We start from the raw sequence: 20,471 nt of genomic DNA, 5'->3' as shown, positions 1-20,471 counted from the left end.
TGTAGTTTTAGCTATCAGCATCTTACAGCTGAGGGAATCACATACCAATGCATCATACACCAGTGCATGCATGTATGAGTAGTTATCCATACCAAAAGCTTGCTTGTTGTTGTTGGTTTATTTTAGGTACTCCCTCGACAGACATGTGGACTTTTCACCCATACAATTTTTTACAAAGAGTATCCTGGTGGCCCTCAAGAACTAGACAAAAGTATCCAAGGAGGTGAACTGTTTCTTACCATCCTTCTTAATCCTGTAGGTATTTTTTTGTGTTTGAAGAGTAATAATAATAATACTTGCTGTATTATGATAGTAATATATACTGTACTATAGTAACATAATGCATGAGTGTATTTAGAAAGCAGAAATTATTTCTTTCCAAATAAATTTTTGTCTGCCATTAATATCAAGTATTTTTAAAAGAAAAGATTAAATGATAATGAAGATTGAAATATAATATTTACATTACATAATATTGGAGGCTTTCCAAAAAATACCTTTGTGAAACTATCCTGCGAAATATATTAATCTTCAAGCTGTAGACAGAGAATAAGCATTTCTTATGTAATGCAACCTAACGGTAGGACATTCAAGCAAGAATTTTTTGATTTGCAGCTCATTGTTTTCCTCTCTCTTATACCACAAATATTTCAAGCTGACATGAATTTATTTTATTGATTTTTTAAAAAGCAGCAAATAACAATAATAAGACAAAAGAAAGCAAAGGTAGTACCAATAGTAACAACCTCAAAACAACTGGTGCACCACTTGAACACTATCGGCATGGACAACATCACCATCAGTCAATTGCAAAAGAGAGAACTAACTTAGCTACTAGAATTAAGTTGAAAAATACAGATGACTTTGTCCTATACACTAAGGGTCTCTAACCTAAGCCATCATTATTGATTATAGATAATGGTGTGTCCTACTATTTTTGTTTGGAGTGATTGCAATTAATAAATGTGATTTTTAAAAAGAAATATAGCTAAACTAAATTTATATAAATACTATTCATTATACTGCTCTAAATCATTCAGTCCATGAAAACCATTCTTGCTTCCTTCATTAGCATGGATTGTTTCATTTATGTTTTGGTCATCCTGGCCAAATGAATAGGAAAATTGGATTTTTAACAGTTGCAGTTACCACTATAAGTAAAAAAATATTAATTCAGAATATGTGCAGAGTGAAAGAGACAGACTTACAAGAAAACCATATTTCAGGTATTCTACAAAAGTAAGCTGTTTTCCAGTTTCCAGTAAAATAGTGTTATTTTAATACATAAAATTCTAAGTTTCCATCATGTTTTATTAATTTTAATGATAGAGATGATATATTTATTTCTTGCCCAAGCCTAACCTCTCATTTTTTTAGAGTCATGGTCGTAAAAAATTTGAAATCTCCTGCTTACACAAATAACACTAACTGTTCTTGTCAATTCTCTGTTAACCTTTTAATGTTTCCCAAAATACAGACATATATTTGAAGTTACGTATCTCATTTATTTATTCTTAGAAACATGTCATGCAATTTAAGACTGAATTTCATATTGTTTTTGTTAATAATGCAGGATGATTTTTTAGAATATTCTGAATAAAGATAGATATGTCTAGTGTCAATTGTATAATAATTATCATTCATTGTAATCTATCACACAGTCATGAGCAATCATGCACTGTCACATCTAAAACTCCCAGATGTTAGACAAAAAGACAGGGGTTTTTCATGGATTAATAATAGAAATAGCACTTAGACTTATATACTGCTCCACAGTGCTTTATAGCACTCTCTGAGCAGTTTACAAATGTTAGCATATTGCCCCAACAATCTGGGTCCTCGTTTTACTGATCTCAGAAGGATGGAAGGCTGAGTCAATCTTCAGCTGGTCAGGATCGAACTCCAGACTGTGGACAGAGTTAGCCTGAACAATTGCATCATGGCAGCTCATTAGCCCATTCAAGTATTCTGTACTTTGCAGTGTCATTGTCCATGTTTAGTCTTACTGCTGCATTCTTACATATTTAGACCATGAATAAATGTCAATAAATATTTTCTTAATTTGTCTTTTTAACTTTTCATTTAATGTTTTATTTCTGTCAGGATTTCTGTGTCCATGCTGTGTCTAGTAATGGCAGGTTTTTTATTAGAAGATAGCCCAATTTCTAGCTTTCTAGACAAGTAACATCTTACCAGAAAGATAAAATTATAGCTCTAAGAAACAAGTGGGTCATGATTTTGTAAGCTTCCTAAATATGGGTTGTGAAATTTATTTTTAAGCAGTTATGTAATAAAATAATTACCTCTGTATCTCAGGGGTGAAATATAACTTGACTTCAAAGAGTTTGGAGAAGATTTAAATATTTGGAACACTAAAGCATTATTAAATGTATAATATGACCTACATTTCAGGCTAAAGAGAACTTTAATGATGCCTTTATTATTAAAAAAAATTCTGTCTCCAAACTTGCTTATCACTGCCGCTACAGTGCGATTAGAAAATGTCCTATTCCTGCCTTTGCTTCAATTTAATCCTCTCCTACATATTTCCACTTCTGCTTAAGCTTCTTACAATTTCCCTGAACGACCACTTGCTAAAATTTATGATGTTTTGCACTCTGAAACTCAATATTCTTCTTATTTGGTGTCACAACCTACTGAAAATATTGACTGATAACCATTTCAAGCAGTGAATTCCATGCATATCTAAACATAAGTTTCAAGCAGTATGTTCTTAAGTGGCAAATTTATTTATATTCTGCCTTTCCTCTCAGGAGATGAAATCAGCCGTGTCCCATCAAAGCCAAAGCTTACTTAGCTTCACCTATATGTCTGTGTTTTTAAGCTGCCCTTTGGGCCCTGCAGTATTGCTTCACAAGTTCACATAAAGAGGAACAGACACAAGTTTTTACCTGAATCTCAGAAGTGTTGTGTCTTTTAAAGTCAAGCAGAATACTCATTGTTTTCCTTCTAGGATAAATATGGTGAATTGGACAGCAATATGATGCTTGCCTCATCCTCTGCTCAGTTCAATATATCATGACCAGACCAGTCTCCGTAAATTTTAATTCATCTATATCCTATCAATACTTCATTTTGGTATTTCTCTAGGTTTTTCTTTAGTTTGTTATGACAGCCATTTTGAGCCATGAACATTTTTCAAGTAAGTGGACATATTTAGACAGACATTTTTCATATCATCCTTTAAAATTGGACAAACAGGGAAAGTGAAATTAAAATGTCCATGTATTGGGGCATTAATAATTAAGGTGTTAACATTTCTATATTTTGGTTACACCACAATAGCTACAATAGTTATTAAACAGGAATCGAAGTGGATTCCAGAGAAGTAGCAATCTAAGGGCAAGTGCTCTTCTCAGTTACATAATCTTCAGGTAATCTGAAATAAATATCAGCAAAAGAGGTGCCAAATCTGATCTAAAAAAAAGATCTGTACTTCCAAAATTTTCTAAGCAGTGGATAATTAATCTGGATCAGGAATTGTGTTCTTTCTTTCTTTAATTTATAAACAATATGAATCCCAAATGACTCTGGGAACTTTCACCTAAGAACATATTTATATATAAAATTTATATATATATATATATATATATATATATATATATATATATATATATATATATATATATATATATATATATATATATATATATATATATATATATATATATATATATATATATATATATATATATATATATATATATATATATATATATATATATATATATATATATATATATATATATATATATATATATATATATATATATAATAAAACTGACCAGAAGAATTCAAACTAAGCAAAGCAAAAGAAACAGGCAAAAAAACAAAAGGGGGCTCCACAATCTTGCCCTGCCCCCAAGGCCTGGGAGAACATTTTCCTGGAGGACCTAAGGCAGACATGTCAAACACAAGGCCCGGGGGACAAATGCGGCCCGCGAAGTGGTTTCATGTGGCCCGCGAAGCCATCCTGGAAACAGTGAGGGAACGGTCCTCACTGCCTTGGCCCTGGCCCAGAGACCCTACTTCTGCCAGAGACCCTCAGATCTGTCCCACTCCTGCCCAGGCCCTCATAGGCACCCTTGATGTGAACGATGTAGAGCTGGCCATGCCTACCCAGTAGGCCACGCCCACCCTGGCCATATCCACCCAGCCCCCTGAGGGCAACTGCAATGCTGATGCAGCCCTCAATGAAATTGAGTTTGACACCCCTGACCTAAGGTGAGAACCTCCCAAATCTCTGGAAGCTTTCATTCCAGAGGAATTGAAAGAGTTTTCAGTTCCTGCCCTTCCTATGACATGATACTCTTTCAATGATAGGCTGCAGAATATGCCTACTGTGCTCAACCATACCAGTTAAGCAGACACAACTAGAGATAGGTCGTTCCTCAGACAGGCAAGTCCTAAGCTTCAAATATTTTTTTAAAGAGGATAACCAGCACTTTGAACAGCACCCAGAAACCAACTGGTAAGCAATGCAGCTTACAAAGCAGTGGAGTGACACGCATATAATACCACGCCCCCATCTCTCCCCACACCACCGCATTCAGAACCAATTTTACAAACTGCAGATCACACTTTGCAGTAATGCAATTATGAGGTGCAACCCATTGAGAGTCAACAATGGAATACTGAGGATGTGGGGGGAGGGGGAATGAACGCAGTCACTCAGTGTTGTAGGGATTGAGCCTCAGTCTGTTCCTTCCAATGCAGACCTGCACAGTTCCAGGCACTGGGTCTGTATCAGGGTCTTCTCCAATAACCCTTGACCTCATATTACCTGTTCATTTTTAAGCTTCATTATTAGTGTTTCCAGTGAGCAGGATGGTTTTACTTCATCTAATACTAAATTATTTGTTGTTTTTCTGTTGGTCCAAAGTATTATCAACTATTGTCTCAAGTATCATAAATGAAAGCAAAATTCAACTGAATATTTTTTTTCTTTACTCAGCATTGTTGTTGACCCAGGCTTCACATCTATTTGTTATAACTGGGAAAATTATACCTTTCACAATGTGTACCTTTATTATCACTTTGATGTTTCTGCATTTTAATATATTTTATAGATTTATCAATCCTGCCTGCAGTCACATTCTGTGAATTTTCGAGTCTAGAAAGATAAAGTCTTGTCACTTTAACATCTTCTGTTTTTTGTGTTGGCCCTGCTTGTGTGTTGGGGGGGGGGGGGAAGGGATATTTGTTTGCTTTCTATTTTCCTTTTGGTTTATTTAACAAACATAAATTGCCTTTTGCACTGTGATATTTTAGTACACTGTCTACCAAACTTTAATTTAACATTGGCTAGTAAATCAGATTCTGTGTCTGGTATGTCAGTCTCATCTGCTCATAGGATATCATTCAACTGCAGTATTTATGATAACAAACTTTTCTGCAGAGACAATATTTTTGCCATAAAAACATTTAACCCCATTATTTGTAAGCCTAATTAATATAGGGCAGACAGAGGCTTAGGGAGGAATAACGAAATGAGCCTTCTGCTATAATAACCATGCTCCACTTCTTTAAATGCCTGAATATATAAAATATAAAAAAATAAATGGTAGTTGTTATAAATGGTGTCATGATGTTCATGTCAGCATTTTGGACAGGCTCAAGGTTGACTCAGCCTTCCATCCTTCCCAGGTAGGTAAAATGAGGACCCAGATTGTTGGGGGCAATTAAGCTGACTTTGTAATAATGCCGCTTGGGGGTGTGTGAAAGCCCTAATAAGCAGGCATATACATAGAATGAAGGCTACTGCTAAGCACATTTGATTTGTGCTTTAGATTGTAAGCCGCCCTGAGTCTTCGGAGAAGGGCGGGATATAAGTGGGATTTTAAAAAAAAAATTGTTAGATTCTGTTGATACTTCTGAGGACAGGGCAAGCCCGCTGACCCTTTGACTGATTGACATCTCATTGCTGGTGAGAAAGTATATATTTTTTAATAAGGGGCAAAGCAACTTTTATTGGCTAGAGAGCTACTATAGACTTTGTCCATTTCTTAGGAACTGGATCCCGACTATAGGAAGAAGCAGAGAAGTTGTGCAGGAGGCAGACTTGGGTTTTTTTAGGGAGTTAAATTAATGGTTTAATATCTGCAAATTTGAACCACCTGTTTTGCCTTTAGAACACTTTAAAGCTTCTAACACATTTTAAAAATTCACTTTTCGGATTCCGGCCATTCTGGGAGGCCTGAAAGGTTACAGGCAGACACATTTTATAGTAGTTACTGTTGTGTACTGGGTTCGTTGCGCAGGAATGAAGACGAGGTGAGTTCAGCAAAGATCATGGTTTATTGCTTGCAGGATCTGAACTAGAGAACAGGGCTGCAGATGCAGCAAGTTATACCCTGGCCCTCAGGTGGCAGCCAATAGGTTTGAAGCAACCTATTGCCGCCTAGGGGCAACCAATGGCAGCGCTGGAGACAGGTTGTCTGAGATGCTGGGAGCCATTAGCTAGCTCCCTGCTCCAGCAGCCTACCGGCCGTTGCCACGTGGTGTTAACAAGCAAGCCCAATACATTACAGTTACAGTTTGCAAATATTCAAGGGCATTAATGTAATGCTGAGAAATTACAGCAGTCTATATGCCAGCACTTTGCTGGCATTTGTTATTTGTTATTCCAGGGACATCTAAAATTGAGCCACCAGCCCAAGCAGGGCAAAAGTCCTCCTGGCACAATTTTCCCCTAGTGTTCCATGAGAAGCACAGAATCCAGGAGAAACCCAAATTGCTCTTTCTGGAGGGAGTCCAACCCTATCAAGAACTAGCACTGATATCTGATCAATTGAATTGGCAATTTTTGATGAAAGTTTTAGATAAAATGGATTTTGGGGAAAATTTTCTACAACTGATTAGGGCATTATATCAAAAACAAACTGCCCGAATTATAGTTAATAATAGTCTGACAGAAGTATGTAATATTGAGAAGGGCACAAGGCAAGGGTGTCCGTTATCGCCCTTGTTATTTGTGTTAACATTAGAGATATTATTGGTTAAAATACGGAATTCGGGAAAAATTAAGGGGATACAAATTAGAGATCAGGATTATAGATTGAGAGCATTTGCAGATGATCTGGTTGTTACAGTGACCCAGCCAGAGAACTCTGTTGTGGACCTGATGGAGATAATAACACAATATGGGAAGGTTTCTGGATTTAAAGTTAATATACAGAAAACTAAAATTTTGGCCAAAAATATGACAGTTTCGCAAAAGGCTCTCTTAGAAGGATTAACTGGATTCGAGATTGTTAAAAGGGTTAAATATTTGGGGGTGCTTTTGTCGCCCTCTAATACAAAGTTATATAAAAATAATTATGAAAAATTATGGGGGAAAATTCAAAAAGAATTGGAGAGTTGGGGAAAATTGCAATTGTCTTTGTTGGGACGGATCGCAGCAGTGAAAATGAATGTCCTGCCTAAATTTTTATTTTTATTTCAAATGATACCGATTCTTAAGAAAGATTCTAATTTGGAGGAATGGCAGCGAGGTATCAATAAATTTGTTTGGGCAGGGAAAAGGCCACGAGTTAAACTTAAGATTATGCAGGATACTCGTGAGAGAGGTGGTCTCAAAATGCCTAATTTTAAACTATATTATGAAGCTGCTGCATTAGTAGGAATAAGTGATTGGATTAATTTGACACAAGAGAGATTATTAAATCTTGAGGGCCACGATTTGTTGTTTGGCTGGCATGCATATCTGTTGTATGACAAGAAGGTAGACAATGTGTTTAGAGTGCATATTTTAAGACAGGCATTGTTGAGAGTTTGGAAGAAGTATAGACATAAGTTAGATTGCAAGATACCATTGTGGGCAATTCCAAAACACGCAATAGAAAATATACATGCTGGCTTCAAACATGATGTGACTACGTACAAGGAGATCCTAAGCTTGGAAAGAAATGTTTGGTGTTTTAAATCATATAGCCTCTTGCGAGAAGAGAAGGTTGTTCAAAATTGGTTTCAATATACTCAGTTACGGGCCAGGTGGAAAGAAGACCAGAAAAATGGATTTACAATGATTGATGAAAATTTGATAAAGCAAATCAGAAATCAGGGACCAGCACATATTAAACGGATATATCTTGCGTTGATAGAGATCGACTCAGAAACAGAACTTGTTAAGGATTGTATGATGAAGATGCAACATATTTTCACATATGGTGGACTTGTAAAAAGGTTAAGGCTTTTTGGATAAAAGTCTGGTGGAATATGCAGAAGATTTTTAAACAGAGGATAAAGTTTTGTCCGCAACTTTTTTTGTTGGGAATAACTACAGATGCTACAGTTGTGGACACTAAGTTGATGTTGAATTTAATTACGGCAGCGAGACTTTTGATAGGCCAGTATTGGAAGAAAGAGGAACTGCCGACCATAGAAGAGTGGACTTTAAAGGTTTCCGACCTGGCTGAGATGGCGAAGATTTCGGCCTATTTGAAAGATCACTCGCAAGAACGCTATATTATGGAATGGAGAAAATGGATTGAGTTTATCCAGAACAAGTATAGGGTTAAGAAGTTTCATGTAGCATTTGAATAAGTCTTCTTTCTTTTCTTCTTTTTCTATTTTTGTTTTCTATATATATTTAATATTACTAAGGTTTGTTTTATCCTATATAAGCTAGAGAGTGATGGATTTTAGAGTTTATGATTGTTAGTATATGGTTGTTTATATATACCTTGTATTTAGCTCTGGGAAGTCGGGGGGAGGGGGGAGGGGGGAGAGGTAGGGGGGGAGGGAGAAGGGAGGGGGAGGGGGATTTTTAAAGGAAAAATTGTATGTTAAAACTTTTCAATAAAAAAAAAAAAGAAATAGCACTGATATCAACCTGGATTCAGTCATCTTCTGAATCAACAGCATTGTTACTTGCTAAGGTTAAGAGTTAGCCTCTTTCTTCATACCAACTGGTTTATTTTTTTTAAAAAAAACCACTTCATCTACCAATTTATCTGGGATAACAGATGTAGTACTGGGTATCATCAGATGAATGACTTTCCATAGCAGCTTCATGGACCTGCAGCACCTCATATTGAGATGCCTGATGGTTTGACTGCTTTTTCCCATACACACAAAAAAAGAACCATCCACTCACAAAGGAGCAGAATCACCATAAAATAGGATCCAATTTGCAACCTGAAGAAAAAAAAAAACCCTAAAGGACGTCATGGACTACAGCAGACCCGCCCTGTTCCCTTTTTGAAGAGAATCATCAGCTGGTAGATGACCTGAATGTGTTCTATTGTGCATTTAAGAAAAGATAACTGTCATCTACTGCTACCTACCCCACCTCAGATACACCAATTTTTCTACAACTATCACTATCACTCTGGACTCCCACCTTTGGTCATCTTAGAAAAAGATTTGTAAGGTCTATTTAATAGACAAAAAAAATCAGAAAACCACCAGGCCCAGATCGAGTGACTCCTTCTTGCTTGAAAGCCTGAGCTGAAGAACTGACCCCCATCTTCTCAAAGATTCTTAATAAATCAATGGAGATGTGTATGGGGAATAATCAAATTCCCAAGATGGCAATGATATGGATCTCCCCTGATGCCAAATTGTTGTGATTCAGGGTCAGCCTGTGGGTTCGGCAGTTGGGTCGGATGACTCAGAGGAGGAGGGGTGTGTTGAAGACCTTGCTGAGGGGGTTGAAGATCTTGCTCATGATAGCCCTCAGCCAGGCCCCTCCCACTTGGTCACCACGGAGACCCAGCTGTGTGAGCCTGACAGTGTGGATGAAGATGACCCACAGCTGGCCCTGTTCAAGGATGCCCGACGCAGGAGGCAGTCAATTAGGAGTAAACAGAGGAAGGCAATGGGGCTTCTCGGAAGGAGGCAGAGAGAAGCCACGCCCTGAACTCTATATAAGGGGAATGTGTGGGGAGGGCTGGTTTGCTGAAGGGAACCGCTCGGATAGTGTTTCAAAGCTCCTGTTTCTTGGTTCGTGTCTTGTTTGTTTTTGTAGTAATAAATTTGGCAGGCGTAATTCCAGCCTCTTGCCGTTTGTAAAGGGGTTGCCTTTTCTGCAGGGCCGGTAGCAGGCTGGTACAGAACACAAATGACCAAGAGGATGCCCTTGAAATACATGGAGCAGAACGTTAATAAACTACTTAAAGGCTTTAACATCACATGGGAAGACACTGACGTACTTGCCCCAAACCAAAAATACCGGTGATCCCTTGCTGCCCGGTATGCTACATAGCATAGGAGGATCTAATGCTAATGCTAATGCTGCATATACTGTAGATGGGAGATTGAACAACTGGGCCTGTGGTGCATCTGTAAAATATGGAGATGAACATACTTAAAACTGTGCAGATGAGAGTGGATTTTAGGAGTCCATCTATTTTACTTCACTATATTCGACAGCATGGTATCAGCAATAGACTCCTTCAAGTTTCGGGGTTCAATACTCTCCCAGGACTTGAAATGGATGCTCAACATTAGAACCATCATTAAAAAGGCACAACAAAGAATGTTCCTCCTGTGTCAATTCGGGAAGTTCAGACTGCCCCAGGAACTGTTTGATACAGTTTTACAGAGCAATCATTGAGTCTGTAATTTGCACTTCTACAACTGTCTGGTTTGGTACAGCAACCAAATTGGACAGGTTCAGACTCCAGCGGATAGTTAAGATTGCAGAAAGTAGAACTGCAAGCAGCCTGCTTTCCATAGAAGGCCTCTACATTTGCACGGGTAAAAAGGAGGACTTAAAAGATATCTGCAGAACCCTTTCATGATGTAGGCTGATACAACATCTGACTCTCCAATGGGCCCCTCCCCATTGTTATTCATCTATCTTTTAGCATTATATGCCAGATCTATCTTTTTGTCCATGATAGACTATTATATCTTCAGGCAGACACACTGGCATTAACTTAACCCAAGATGTCCAGTGATCCTGGTGCCAGGTTATCAATATGAGATAGGAGAGATGGAAGTGGGGCTTGGTTTCATACTCCTGCAACAGCTTGAGTTTAGATAGCCTTGCAATCCCCTAATTATGGGAGAAAATATTCCTATTATAGGCATTCCAATTGCAGGAGCTTTCTAATAACATTAGAAAGGGATAAAATCTGTTTATATCACACTAAAATGTATTTTTATTCTGGATTATACTGAATCCACATACTTAACAGGTCATCTTACTACTGTATAAAGGTAAAGGTAAAGGTTCCCCCGCACATGCGTGCTAGTCGTTTCCAACTCTAGGGGCCGGTGCTCATCTCTGTTTCAAAGCCGAAGAGCCAGTGCTTGTCCGAGGACGTCTCCGTGGTCATGTGGCCGGCATGACTAGACGCCAAAGGCGCACGGAACACTGTTACCTTCCCACCGTAGTGGTCCCTATTTTTCTACTTGCATTTTTACATGCTTTCGAACTGCTAGGTTGGCAGAAGCTGGGATGAGTAACAGGCACTCACTCTGCTACGCGGCACTTGGGATTCGATCCGCCAAACTGCCGACCTTCTGATCGATAAGCTCAGCGTCCTAACCCACTGAGCCACCGTGTCCCTTTAATAATATTAGAAAGGGATAAAATCTGCTTATATCACACTAAAATGTATTTTTATTCTGGATTATACTGAATCCACATACTTAACAGGTCATCTTACTACTGTATACTTAATTGGAAATAATTTTTGTTCTTTTAACAAAGACTGATCTATAGGTATTTTGATTTTAAAGATATATCCTCTTTTTTACTTTTAACAGGAATTTTGTGCACCCATAAAACAAGTCAGAGGCCTGGAATAAACTCTGCTTAGCATTATTTTAGCATTTATTTACTTTATTTTTTTATTGTGTCCTACTGCATAAATATTCATAATTGTGAGGGATCTGGAATGCAGTCATTTGCTTCCATTTTGTTTCCTCCATTGATAGGCTAGCTAAATGTCCATAGTCATCGGGACTCAGGCAGTACCATGTAATTATATGATACCCTTGTTGGAAAGTCACAATCCCAGTCAGGCAAATTTTTCCTAGTTTGTTCCGGGGTGACAATAGTAGGTATAAGCAAAGCAGGAGCATGTAGGATCCCCGAAATTGCCAAATTTTGGCAAAGCCTTCTGTGAGACTATGACTAGCAGGTATTTCTTCTGTTTATATTTGTATGGGTGTTTACAGTTATTTTTCGCAGTATCTGGTTGGATGCGTGGAAAGGAACAAAAGCAGGCAAGTGAAACACATGATTCATGGAATTATCCCTCAAGTAAGACTTTGAGCTTACGAAGCAACTTGGCAAAGTAATATAATCATATGATTCTGCAATGATATGACACACATCAATGTAACAGGTTCTTATGAGGTCATTTTTTTCAAAGGGAAACCTATTGTAATATTTACATGAATGGCATCAGTTAATAGTAGAGACACAATGCACGTGGAATGTCTACATCACTTCTAATTCATTTTTAAATTGTAAAAGCCTATCATTCTTTTTTTTTATTTAAAAAGTTTTACAATACATTTTGACTTTAATCCCCCCCTCCCCCACCCCTATCCCTCTCCCCCACTCCCTCCTCCCCCCCCCCGACTTCCCAGAGCTAAATACAGGGCATAAAATCAAAAAACAAACATAAACACCCCTATGTTATCAACAATAAACTATAAATTCTATCTCTCTCTAGCTCATATAAAATGAGTACAAACAATATTAATATTACAAATAAAGTAGAAAAGAAAAAGAGGAAAACAGAAAAAGATCTTTACTCAAAATAAATTTTCTTAATCCCAGTCCTTATTCATATTAATTTCAAAAAAAAAGGAAAAGAAAAAAAAACTTTCACCTGCTATTTGCATTCTCCCACCTTTCTCTAATTTCCAAACAAATTCTCAGTTACGCACCAAAAGCGCTTATCTCTGTTAATCTTAATAATCTCCAACCAAACTAAACTATAATCAAAAATAGTTCTTGCATGTATCACGCCAAATGTCTCGCAGTTCCAAATCATCCTTGAGTTCAAATAAAAGTTCAAATAAAAAGAGTATATATAAAAAAAAATTTAGGCAATCTCTAAGACAACTTGTTGTTAATTAGGAGCTTACATACCCACTCTTAGTTCAACACATACTTTAAGTCCATAACCCTAATATACTTTTCTAGCAAGCAAATAACATCAATCTTAAATTGTGTAAAATATTAAAAAAAGAAAAAAACAACTTTCTTTCTCCTCTATAATAATTTTACTCCATTGACATTCTAATCTAAAAATTTAATCAGCAATCTTAACGCCCCAAAACTTTTGGAGCACCTCTGTCATGACCCCCAAAACTTCTTTAGACCGCTCTCCTCCTACATCTTCACTGTAAGCACACTTTGAAGATTCCATAACTTTCTGCTGGTCTTGCTCTTGCTCTCGTCTTGCTCTTCTTAGGGTGGCACGCGTCATCTTCTGGCCTCCTGCAGCAACCGATGAGACTGTGGCTTGATCCCCTCCAACACCATTGTCCTCTGTCTGTCTATCTGCAACATCTTGAAACTTTCCCACACCGTATCCTTTTGCAGCTTCCAAAAATGATAGGGGGGTTGCTTTTAACACATTACTATAAAAATCACGTACCTGAGCCACAGTAACCAAACGATGTCTTTTACCTTCGTGCGTCACCACCAACCCAACTGGAATCTCCCATCTGAACTTAATATCACGTTTCTTAAGTTCCTGTACTAGAAATGCAAAATCTTTCCTTCTCCTTAGGATCTTCGGAGGGATCTCTTTTAAAACCAAAACTTCTTGCTCAGCCACTACCAAATTAGTATCATAAGCAGCTTGAATGACTTCATCTCTAATTACTCTCTTTGTAAAATAGACCACCACATCTCTGGGTAACTTCCTCTGTCTTGCAATCCATGAATTTACATGAAAAACTTTGTCCATATTTCCCTCAATTTCAGATGCTGACTGGCCCAGTACCCCTTCCAGAGCCTCAGAAATCAGCTGCTTTAAATCTTCTTTACCATTCTCCTTTAAACCCCTAATTCTAATAGCATACTGCATCTGATTATACTGAACAAGGCTCAATTCTTCGTCCATTTTATCCCTTATATTTTCATTTTCTAATACCTTTGCTTCTAATATAGAGTTCTTTTGACTGAGATCCTCCACTTTTATATCCAGCTGTAGCACACATTCAGCTACGGATTCAACCTTAGACAAGATGTCCACCCTCATTGCTCTCAGCTTCTCTTCCATCTTCTTCTCCAATTTCTCCATTTTCTCCTCCAATTTCTCCTCCAGCTTTTTCAACTTTTCATCCATCATATCAGACATCAGTTGTGCATGCTTTCCAAGAGCGTCTTGTAAATCCTTAAGCGTCAATACCGGGGGAGATGCAGGAGGAAGCAAAGCTTGCAGTGAGGTCTCTTGCACCGGGGAAGACCCTGCATTCCGAAGAGCTTTAGAAGTTTTAGCCGCCATCTTCCCCCACTTTCACTTATTACGCACTTTCACTTTAAAGCTATAAAATCCATTGAGCTAGAGAGTAAAAATAAAGAGTCCACTTCACCTTGACCTCCTGTACCGCTCTGCCTGCATCTTGATAATCAAAAGTATTTCCTTTTGGCAGGGGTGGTTGCTAACGCCTGGCTCTGCTCCAAGAATCCCAGAGCAGAGGCGCTGCGCAGCTCGGAGCAACCCAGGCTTCGGGGGGGCTCATCCTTCAGCCGCCCAAGCTCTCAGCTCAGGCGGCCCCGGAGAGCTCAACCCCTACCTGGGGCCTCACCCCCTCCTCTTCTCCCGAGGAGGGGGCTTCAAATCCATCTAAACAGCTGATCGGCGCTGTTTACGATGGAAAAACACAGCTGCGGAGCGGGCAGCCCGAAAACGGCTGTCTTTCGACGTCGCGTCGCCACCGGAAGTCAAAAGCCTATCATTCTTAGCCAATATTCACAGTATGATTATTTTGGGAAATGGGGTTGTTAATGGAAATCTAAGGCAGCAATCTTCAATTCCTATAATAGTATGGCCTACCTGTTACTCCAATACAAGTAGAAATTCCATTTTTAATGTTTGGTCTAATATCTCTTAAGTGAAAGAAGAGTCCTTACTTTCTGATCCCTGAGTTCCAAGTGGCAGCCATCTTGATAATCTACCATAATTTCCTATTTCTACAGCTGACCAAATTGAATATGGATTTTTAATACAATTCTTCACAGGATGTTTGCCTATGTCTTTTTTGCCCATGATATATCCTTGCCAACTTGCCAGTGTACTACCTTATTATTTCCTATCTGTTTCAACCCTGTGAGAGAAATAGCCAGATACTATTCTATAGCCAAATATAATAGTATGGCCTACCTGTTACTCCAATACAAGTAGAAATTCCATTTTTAATGTTTGGTCTAATATCTCTTAAGTGAAAGAAGAGTCCTTACTTTCTGATCCCTGAGTTCCAAGTGGCAGCCATCTTGATAATCTAGTATAATTTCCTATTTCTACAGCTGACCAAATTGAATATGGATTTTTAATACAATTCTTCACAGGATGTTTACCTATGTCTTTTTTGCCCATGATATATCCTTGCCAACTTGCCAGTGTACTACCTTATTATTTCCTATCTGTTTCAACCCTGTGAGAGAAATAGCCAGGTAGTATTCTATAGCCAAATAACCTAAGCCCAGGGGTGCAAGATAGAATTTCAGGGGGTGCAATGAAGACTGGCTTGTGTCCTTTCATGATGAGTCACGTCACAATTATTTTTGCAGGGGGTGTGAACATTAATCAAACCTATCAGACTGACCTCAATAAGACCTATCAGCCTGACCGCAATACCTGGGAAGATTCTGGTAAAGATAATCAAACAACAAATCAGTGAACACCTTGATGCAAACATAGTCATCACTAAAAGTCAACATGGGTTTGTCAAAAACAGATCATGCCAGACAAATCTTATCGCATTCTTTGACCAAGTGACAAAATTAGTGGACCAGAGGAATGCTGTAGATATAATTTACTTGGACTTCAGTAAGGCATTCAATAAAGTAGATTTTCCATTGCATGCAACCTACTACTTGATAAGATAGAAAAATGTGGGTTAGATAGCATCACCACCAGATGGATTCGTAGCTGACTGACTGACCGTACTCAGTGTGTGGTCCTCAATGGAACTGCATCTACATGGAAGGAAGCATGTAGTGGGGTGCCCCAGGGCTCTGTTCTGGGCCCAGTGCTCTTCAATATCTTCATTAACGATTTGGATGAGGGGATAGATGGGGAACTCATCAAATTTGCAGACGACACCAAGCTGGCAGGAATAGCCAATATTCCAGAAGACAGGCTTAAAATACAGGAGGATCTGGACAGACTCGAACACTGGGTGATATCTAACAAAATGAAATTCAATGGTGAAAAAAGTAAGGTTCTACATTTAGGCAGGGAAAATCAAATGCACAGGTATAGCATAGGTGGTACCTTGCTCAATAGTAGTAACTGTGAGAGGGATCTCGGAGCCCTAGTAGACAATCACTTAAATATGAGGCAGCAGTGTGCTGCAGCTGCCAAAAAAGCCAACACAGTGCTAGGCTGCATTAACAGAGGGATAGAATCAAGATCATGTGAAGTACTAATACCACTTTACAATGCTTTGGTAAGGCCACACCTAGAATACTGCATCCAGTTTTGGTCACCACAATGTAAAAAAGATGTTGAGACTCTAGAAAGAGTACAGAGAAGAGCAACAAAGATGATTGGGTGACTGGAGGCTAAAACACATAGGGAACGGTTGCTGGAATTGGGTATGTGTAGTTTAACGAACAGAAGGGTGAGGGGTAACATGATAGCGGTGTTTGAATATCTCAGGGGCTGCCACAAAGAAGAGGGAGTCAAGCTATTCTCCAAAGCACCTGAAAGCAGGACAAGAAGCAATGGATGGAAACTAGTCAAGGAGAGAAGCAACCTAGAACTAAGGAGAAACTTCCTGACAGTTAGAACAATTAACCAGTGGAACAACCTGCCTCCAGAAGTGGTGAATGCTCCAACACTGGAAGTTTTTAAGAGGAGATTGGACAGCCATGTGCCTGAAATGGTATAGGGTTTCCTGCCTGAGCAGGGGGTTGGACTAGATGACCTCCAAGGTCCCTTCCAACTTGTTGTTGTTGTTGTTATTTCTTAGGGGTTTGGGGCATAGAAAAGGTTGGGAAGTGCTGAACTGAAGGATTAATTTCAACTTCAGATTCAAATACTCAGCTAATGGTTTGCAGTTTAAGGTTTAATTGCAATATCAGCATTCATTATTGTGCAAAGAAAATCACAGTCTAAAAGTCATTAAGTTTAGGAGATAAGAATGTGATGAACACAGAATAGGCTTTTTATTAAGACTGATATCAAATATCATTTTGTTTTTTCCCCTCCAAAATAAGAGTTATATATCCAATAAATAACATTCTACATTAGGAGTAAGGGAAGCCTGACCTGCATGTATTTTCCTTAAAGGATAGGATTTCTTTATTAATTTAACTAATTGAATTGCACACAGCAAAAATAAAACCACCCGGAGTAATAAATTCATGAGATGCTGTTCAGGCTTAACTCTACTATCTGTCATTGGAAGATAGCATTTTCAGGACCTACAAAGGTATTGAACAAAGCTTGCATAATTGCAACAAGTAATTGGACAAATATCTTTAGGCAAAAACACTGATTGAACATGGGACAAAACTCAGTGGAGTTTTAAAAGTTATGGTTCGGTTCAGTGAACAGGGTTACCTTTAATATTCACTCTCTAGCATGCAATGGAAAATTTTTGGGTTGGATGATTTAGAATATAGGTTTTCAAAGTACAGAATAATGTCTTGATTTGTAGTTATGTCTTTAGAGACTTTTGTAGAATCAGCAGTGCAAAATATAAAAGGGAACCGAGTGAAATACCTATTCTTCCAAAACTGCTATTACAACCAGTTAAACTCTGTGTGAGTCTCCCAAATGGAGTATAAATAAAAATGCTGCCTATGTGAAAATCTGTACTGTTTTCAGATCTCTTTGCCATTATTTAGTAGAAAAGTGGGAGTTCAGATTTATTTTTATTTTTTTTTAGATTTGTCCTCAATGTTATTCCTGGATATACAAGTCAATATATTAATTTCTAATTAATTTCTCATTTCTGTTTTCCAATCTGAACTTTAGTTTTTAACAAATTCATGAAATACGTTCTATCAGTATGAATATTTTTATAAGTACTTTGACATTTTTTCCAAGAAAGCCTCTTAATATTGAGCATTAACATTGTGCACACTGGTTTCTAAGATATGGATTCATTGGCCTCTATGCAATTGTTTTTTGTCTTGTAAATGCACATACAGACATGTAGTTGTATACATGTAGTTGTACATACAGGCACAATGGAATTGTGACCCACAAATAGCTCAGCATGACAACAGTAAGCAAAATGATTTCCTGTTAAGAGTTTCTGAACCAAACCTAGTTAAGCTTATTTTGAAGTTTCTGCCAAAGTTGGTCATTTTATTTTATTTATTTACGCATTGGATTTATAGGTTATCCCAATAACTATAGAAAGCTTACAGACTAGCAATAATAAAAAAAATACTTCAATAAAATTTCTGGACTTTTACCAAAGAAACTCTGGGGGGAAAAGACCTTTCAAAAGACCAAAACATTACACAAAGATACCTCTCACACTCTCATCTAAACCCTGGAAACTGACACAGATTTTAAGGGCTCATTTAAATGGGAATCCAGGTGGACATGGTGCTCCAGAGGGCAGGGAAGATCAATTTCCACACTCCCACCAGGTGATATTTTAGATATAAAAATCAGCGTGTACTGTTGTACTGTATAATTCTATACACTGTTGCTATATAATTGTGCTTATTTTTCCTACTAATATTTTTTTTAATCCCATTTATATCCCGCCCTTCTCCGAAGACTCAGGGCGGCTTACAATCTAAGAAGCACAAATCAATGTGCTTAGCAATAGCCTTCATTCTATGTATATGCCTGCTTATTAGGGCTTTTGCCCCCCCCCCCAAGCAGCATTATTACAAAGTCAGCTTATTGCCCCCAACAATCTGGGTCCTCATTTTACCTACCTCGGAAGGATGGAAGGCTGAGTCAACCTTGAGCTTGGTGGGACTCGAACCTGCACTAATTGCAGGCAGCTGGTGTTACTTAAGGAGGAATTAGCCCACTGCTCCACCAATTTTAATTTCAGATTGAATATATATTTCATCTTTTGTTCTTTCAACAAGTTTCACATAGCTATAGCATAAAGCAATTTTCAACATTGCAAATTGATTTCTTGAATATCCAGGAGATCTAATGCAGAGGTCCCCAACCTTTTGGGCACCAAGAACCGGTTCTGTGGAGAAAGGTCTTTCCATGGACCAGAGAGTGCATGGTTTTGTGTGCTGCCTGCATCCCACGGATGGGGCTTTGCTTGTTTGTGCAGACCAGTTGCTAGCATGCCGTGGCTCGGTACCGGTCCACAGACTGGAGGTTGAGGACCCCTGATCTACTGCATCCAAGGTCAAATAAAATATTGTTTTAAACATGCAGTAGATGGACTATTCGCACAAGAAAATATTTCAACATTTTATATTATTTTGAATGTTTAGTATTAACATCTTTTAAGATTAGCTCATCTCAGAGATTTAACAACTCATTATTTACCCATTCTGCCTATAACAATAACAATGATTACAAGATGCTGAAAAATTGTACAAATGGCAAAAAAAGAAAATCAACATAATTAATGCTTTATTTGAAGGCTGCACTAAGAAGGGAAAAAACACCCTCTTTAGTTTTAGATTAAAACTGACATTGTTCATAAACATACACCACAGGATATAAGGAGATAGGGTTGGTTTAGATAATAATCTTCACCTATTATAATATTTCAGTTTGTAGCTCCTGACTTTTTCATTTGCTATTTTATTTCTGTTTCATTTTGTAGTTCTGTTTACACTCATACATACAAAACAAGTACACACATATTTTCACCCCCTTTCGGAAATGGAAATCATTTTCTTCTTTTTTTTAACTTCAGACTTTTTTTTTACTAATTGCATCCAAATAGAAAACTGCAACAAAATCAATTTTCCCTTTCAAAGTAGAAAGATTTCAGCATCATATCTTCCTAAACCATTGGCATTATGATTGCACTTTTCTATTGGAAGCAATGTTCTCTAAAACCGTGGAATAAAATTTAATCTCATATTCATCTAGGAGCCGAGAGGGGAAAAAAGAGACAGACAGACACACAGTGGGAAGGGGGAGGAGGAGGAAGAGGAGGAATTAGAATATAGACAGGGCTTTTTTTCTCATAGAACGCTCAGAATGGAGTTCCGGCACCTTTTTTGGATGGAACCTTGTAGGGTAGGCAAGGTGGGTTGTATGACATGTGTGAGTTCCGGCACCTTTTTCTTTTACAAAAAAAGCACTGAATACATAAATTTATTTATTTTTTAAAATCATGTATCATTTCATATATTC

General features: G+C 38.0%; 1 protein-coding gene across 1 annotated transcript in view; it reads left to right on the top strand.

Moving 5' to 3' along the window:
• The window catches only part of LOC308671114 (bifunctional heparan sulfate N-deacetylase/N-sulfotransferase 4), a gene marked incomplete at both ends in the record, with an annotated part of 115,898 nt that overhangs the window by 72,447 nt on the left and 22,980 nt on the right, over window positions 1-20,471 (top strand). The window contains one exon of the mRNA XM_081333133.1: window positions 127-255. Coding sequence (XP_081189259.1) covers window positions 127-255 — 129 coding nt within the window. The remainder of the gene's footprint in view (window positions 1-126; window positions 256-20,471) is intronic.

The sequence above is a fragment of the Vipera berus genome, assembly GCF_964194415.1.
Source record: "Vipera berus genome assembly, chromosome: 7".
In the NCBI taxonomy this organism is placed as follows: Eukaryota; Metazoa; Chordata; class Lepidosauria; order Squamata; family Viperidae; genus Vipera; species Vipera berus.
The sequence above is the reverse complement of the archived record's forward strand: the minus strand, read 5'-3'. Positions and strand labels throughout refer to the sequence as shown.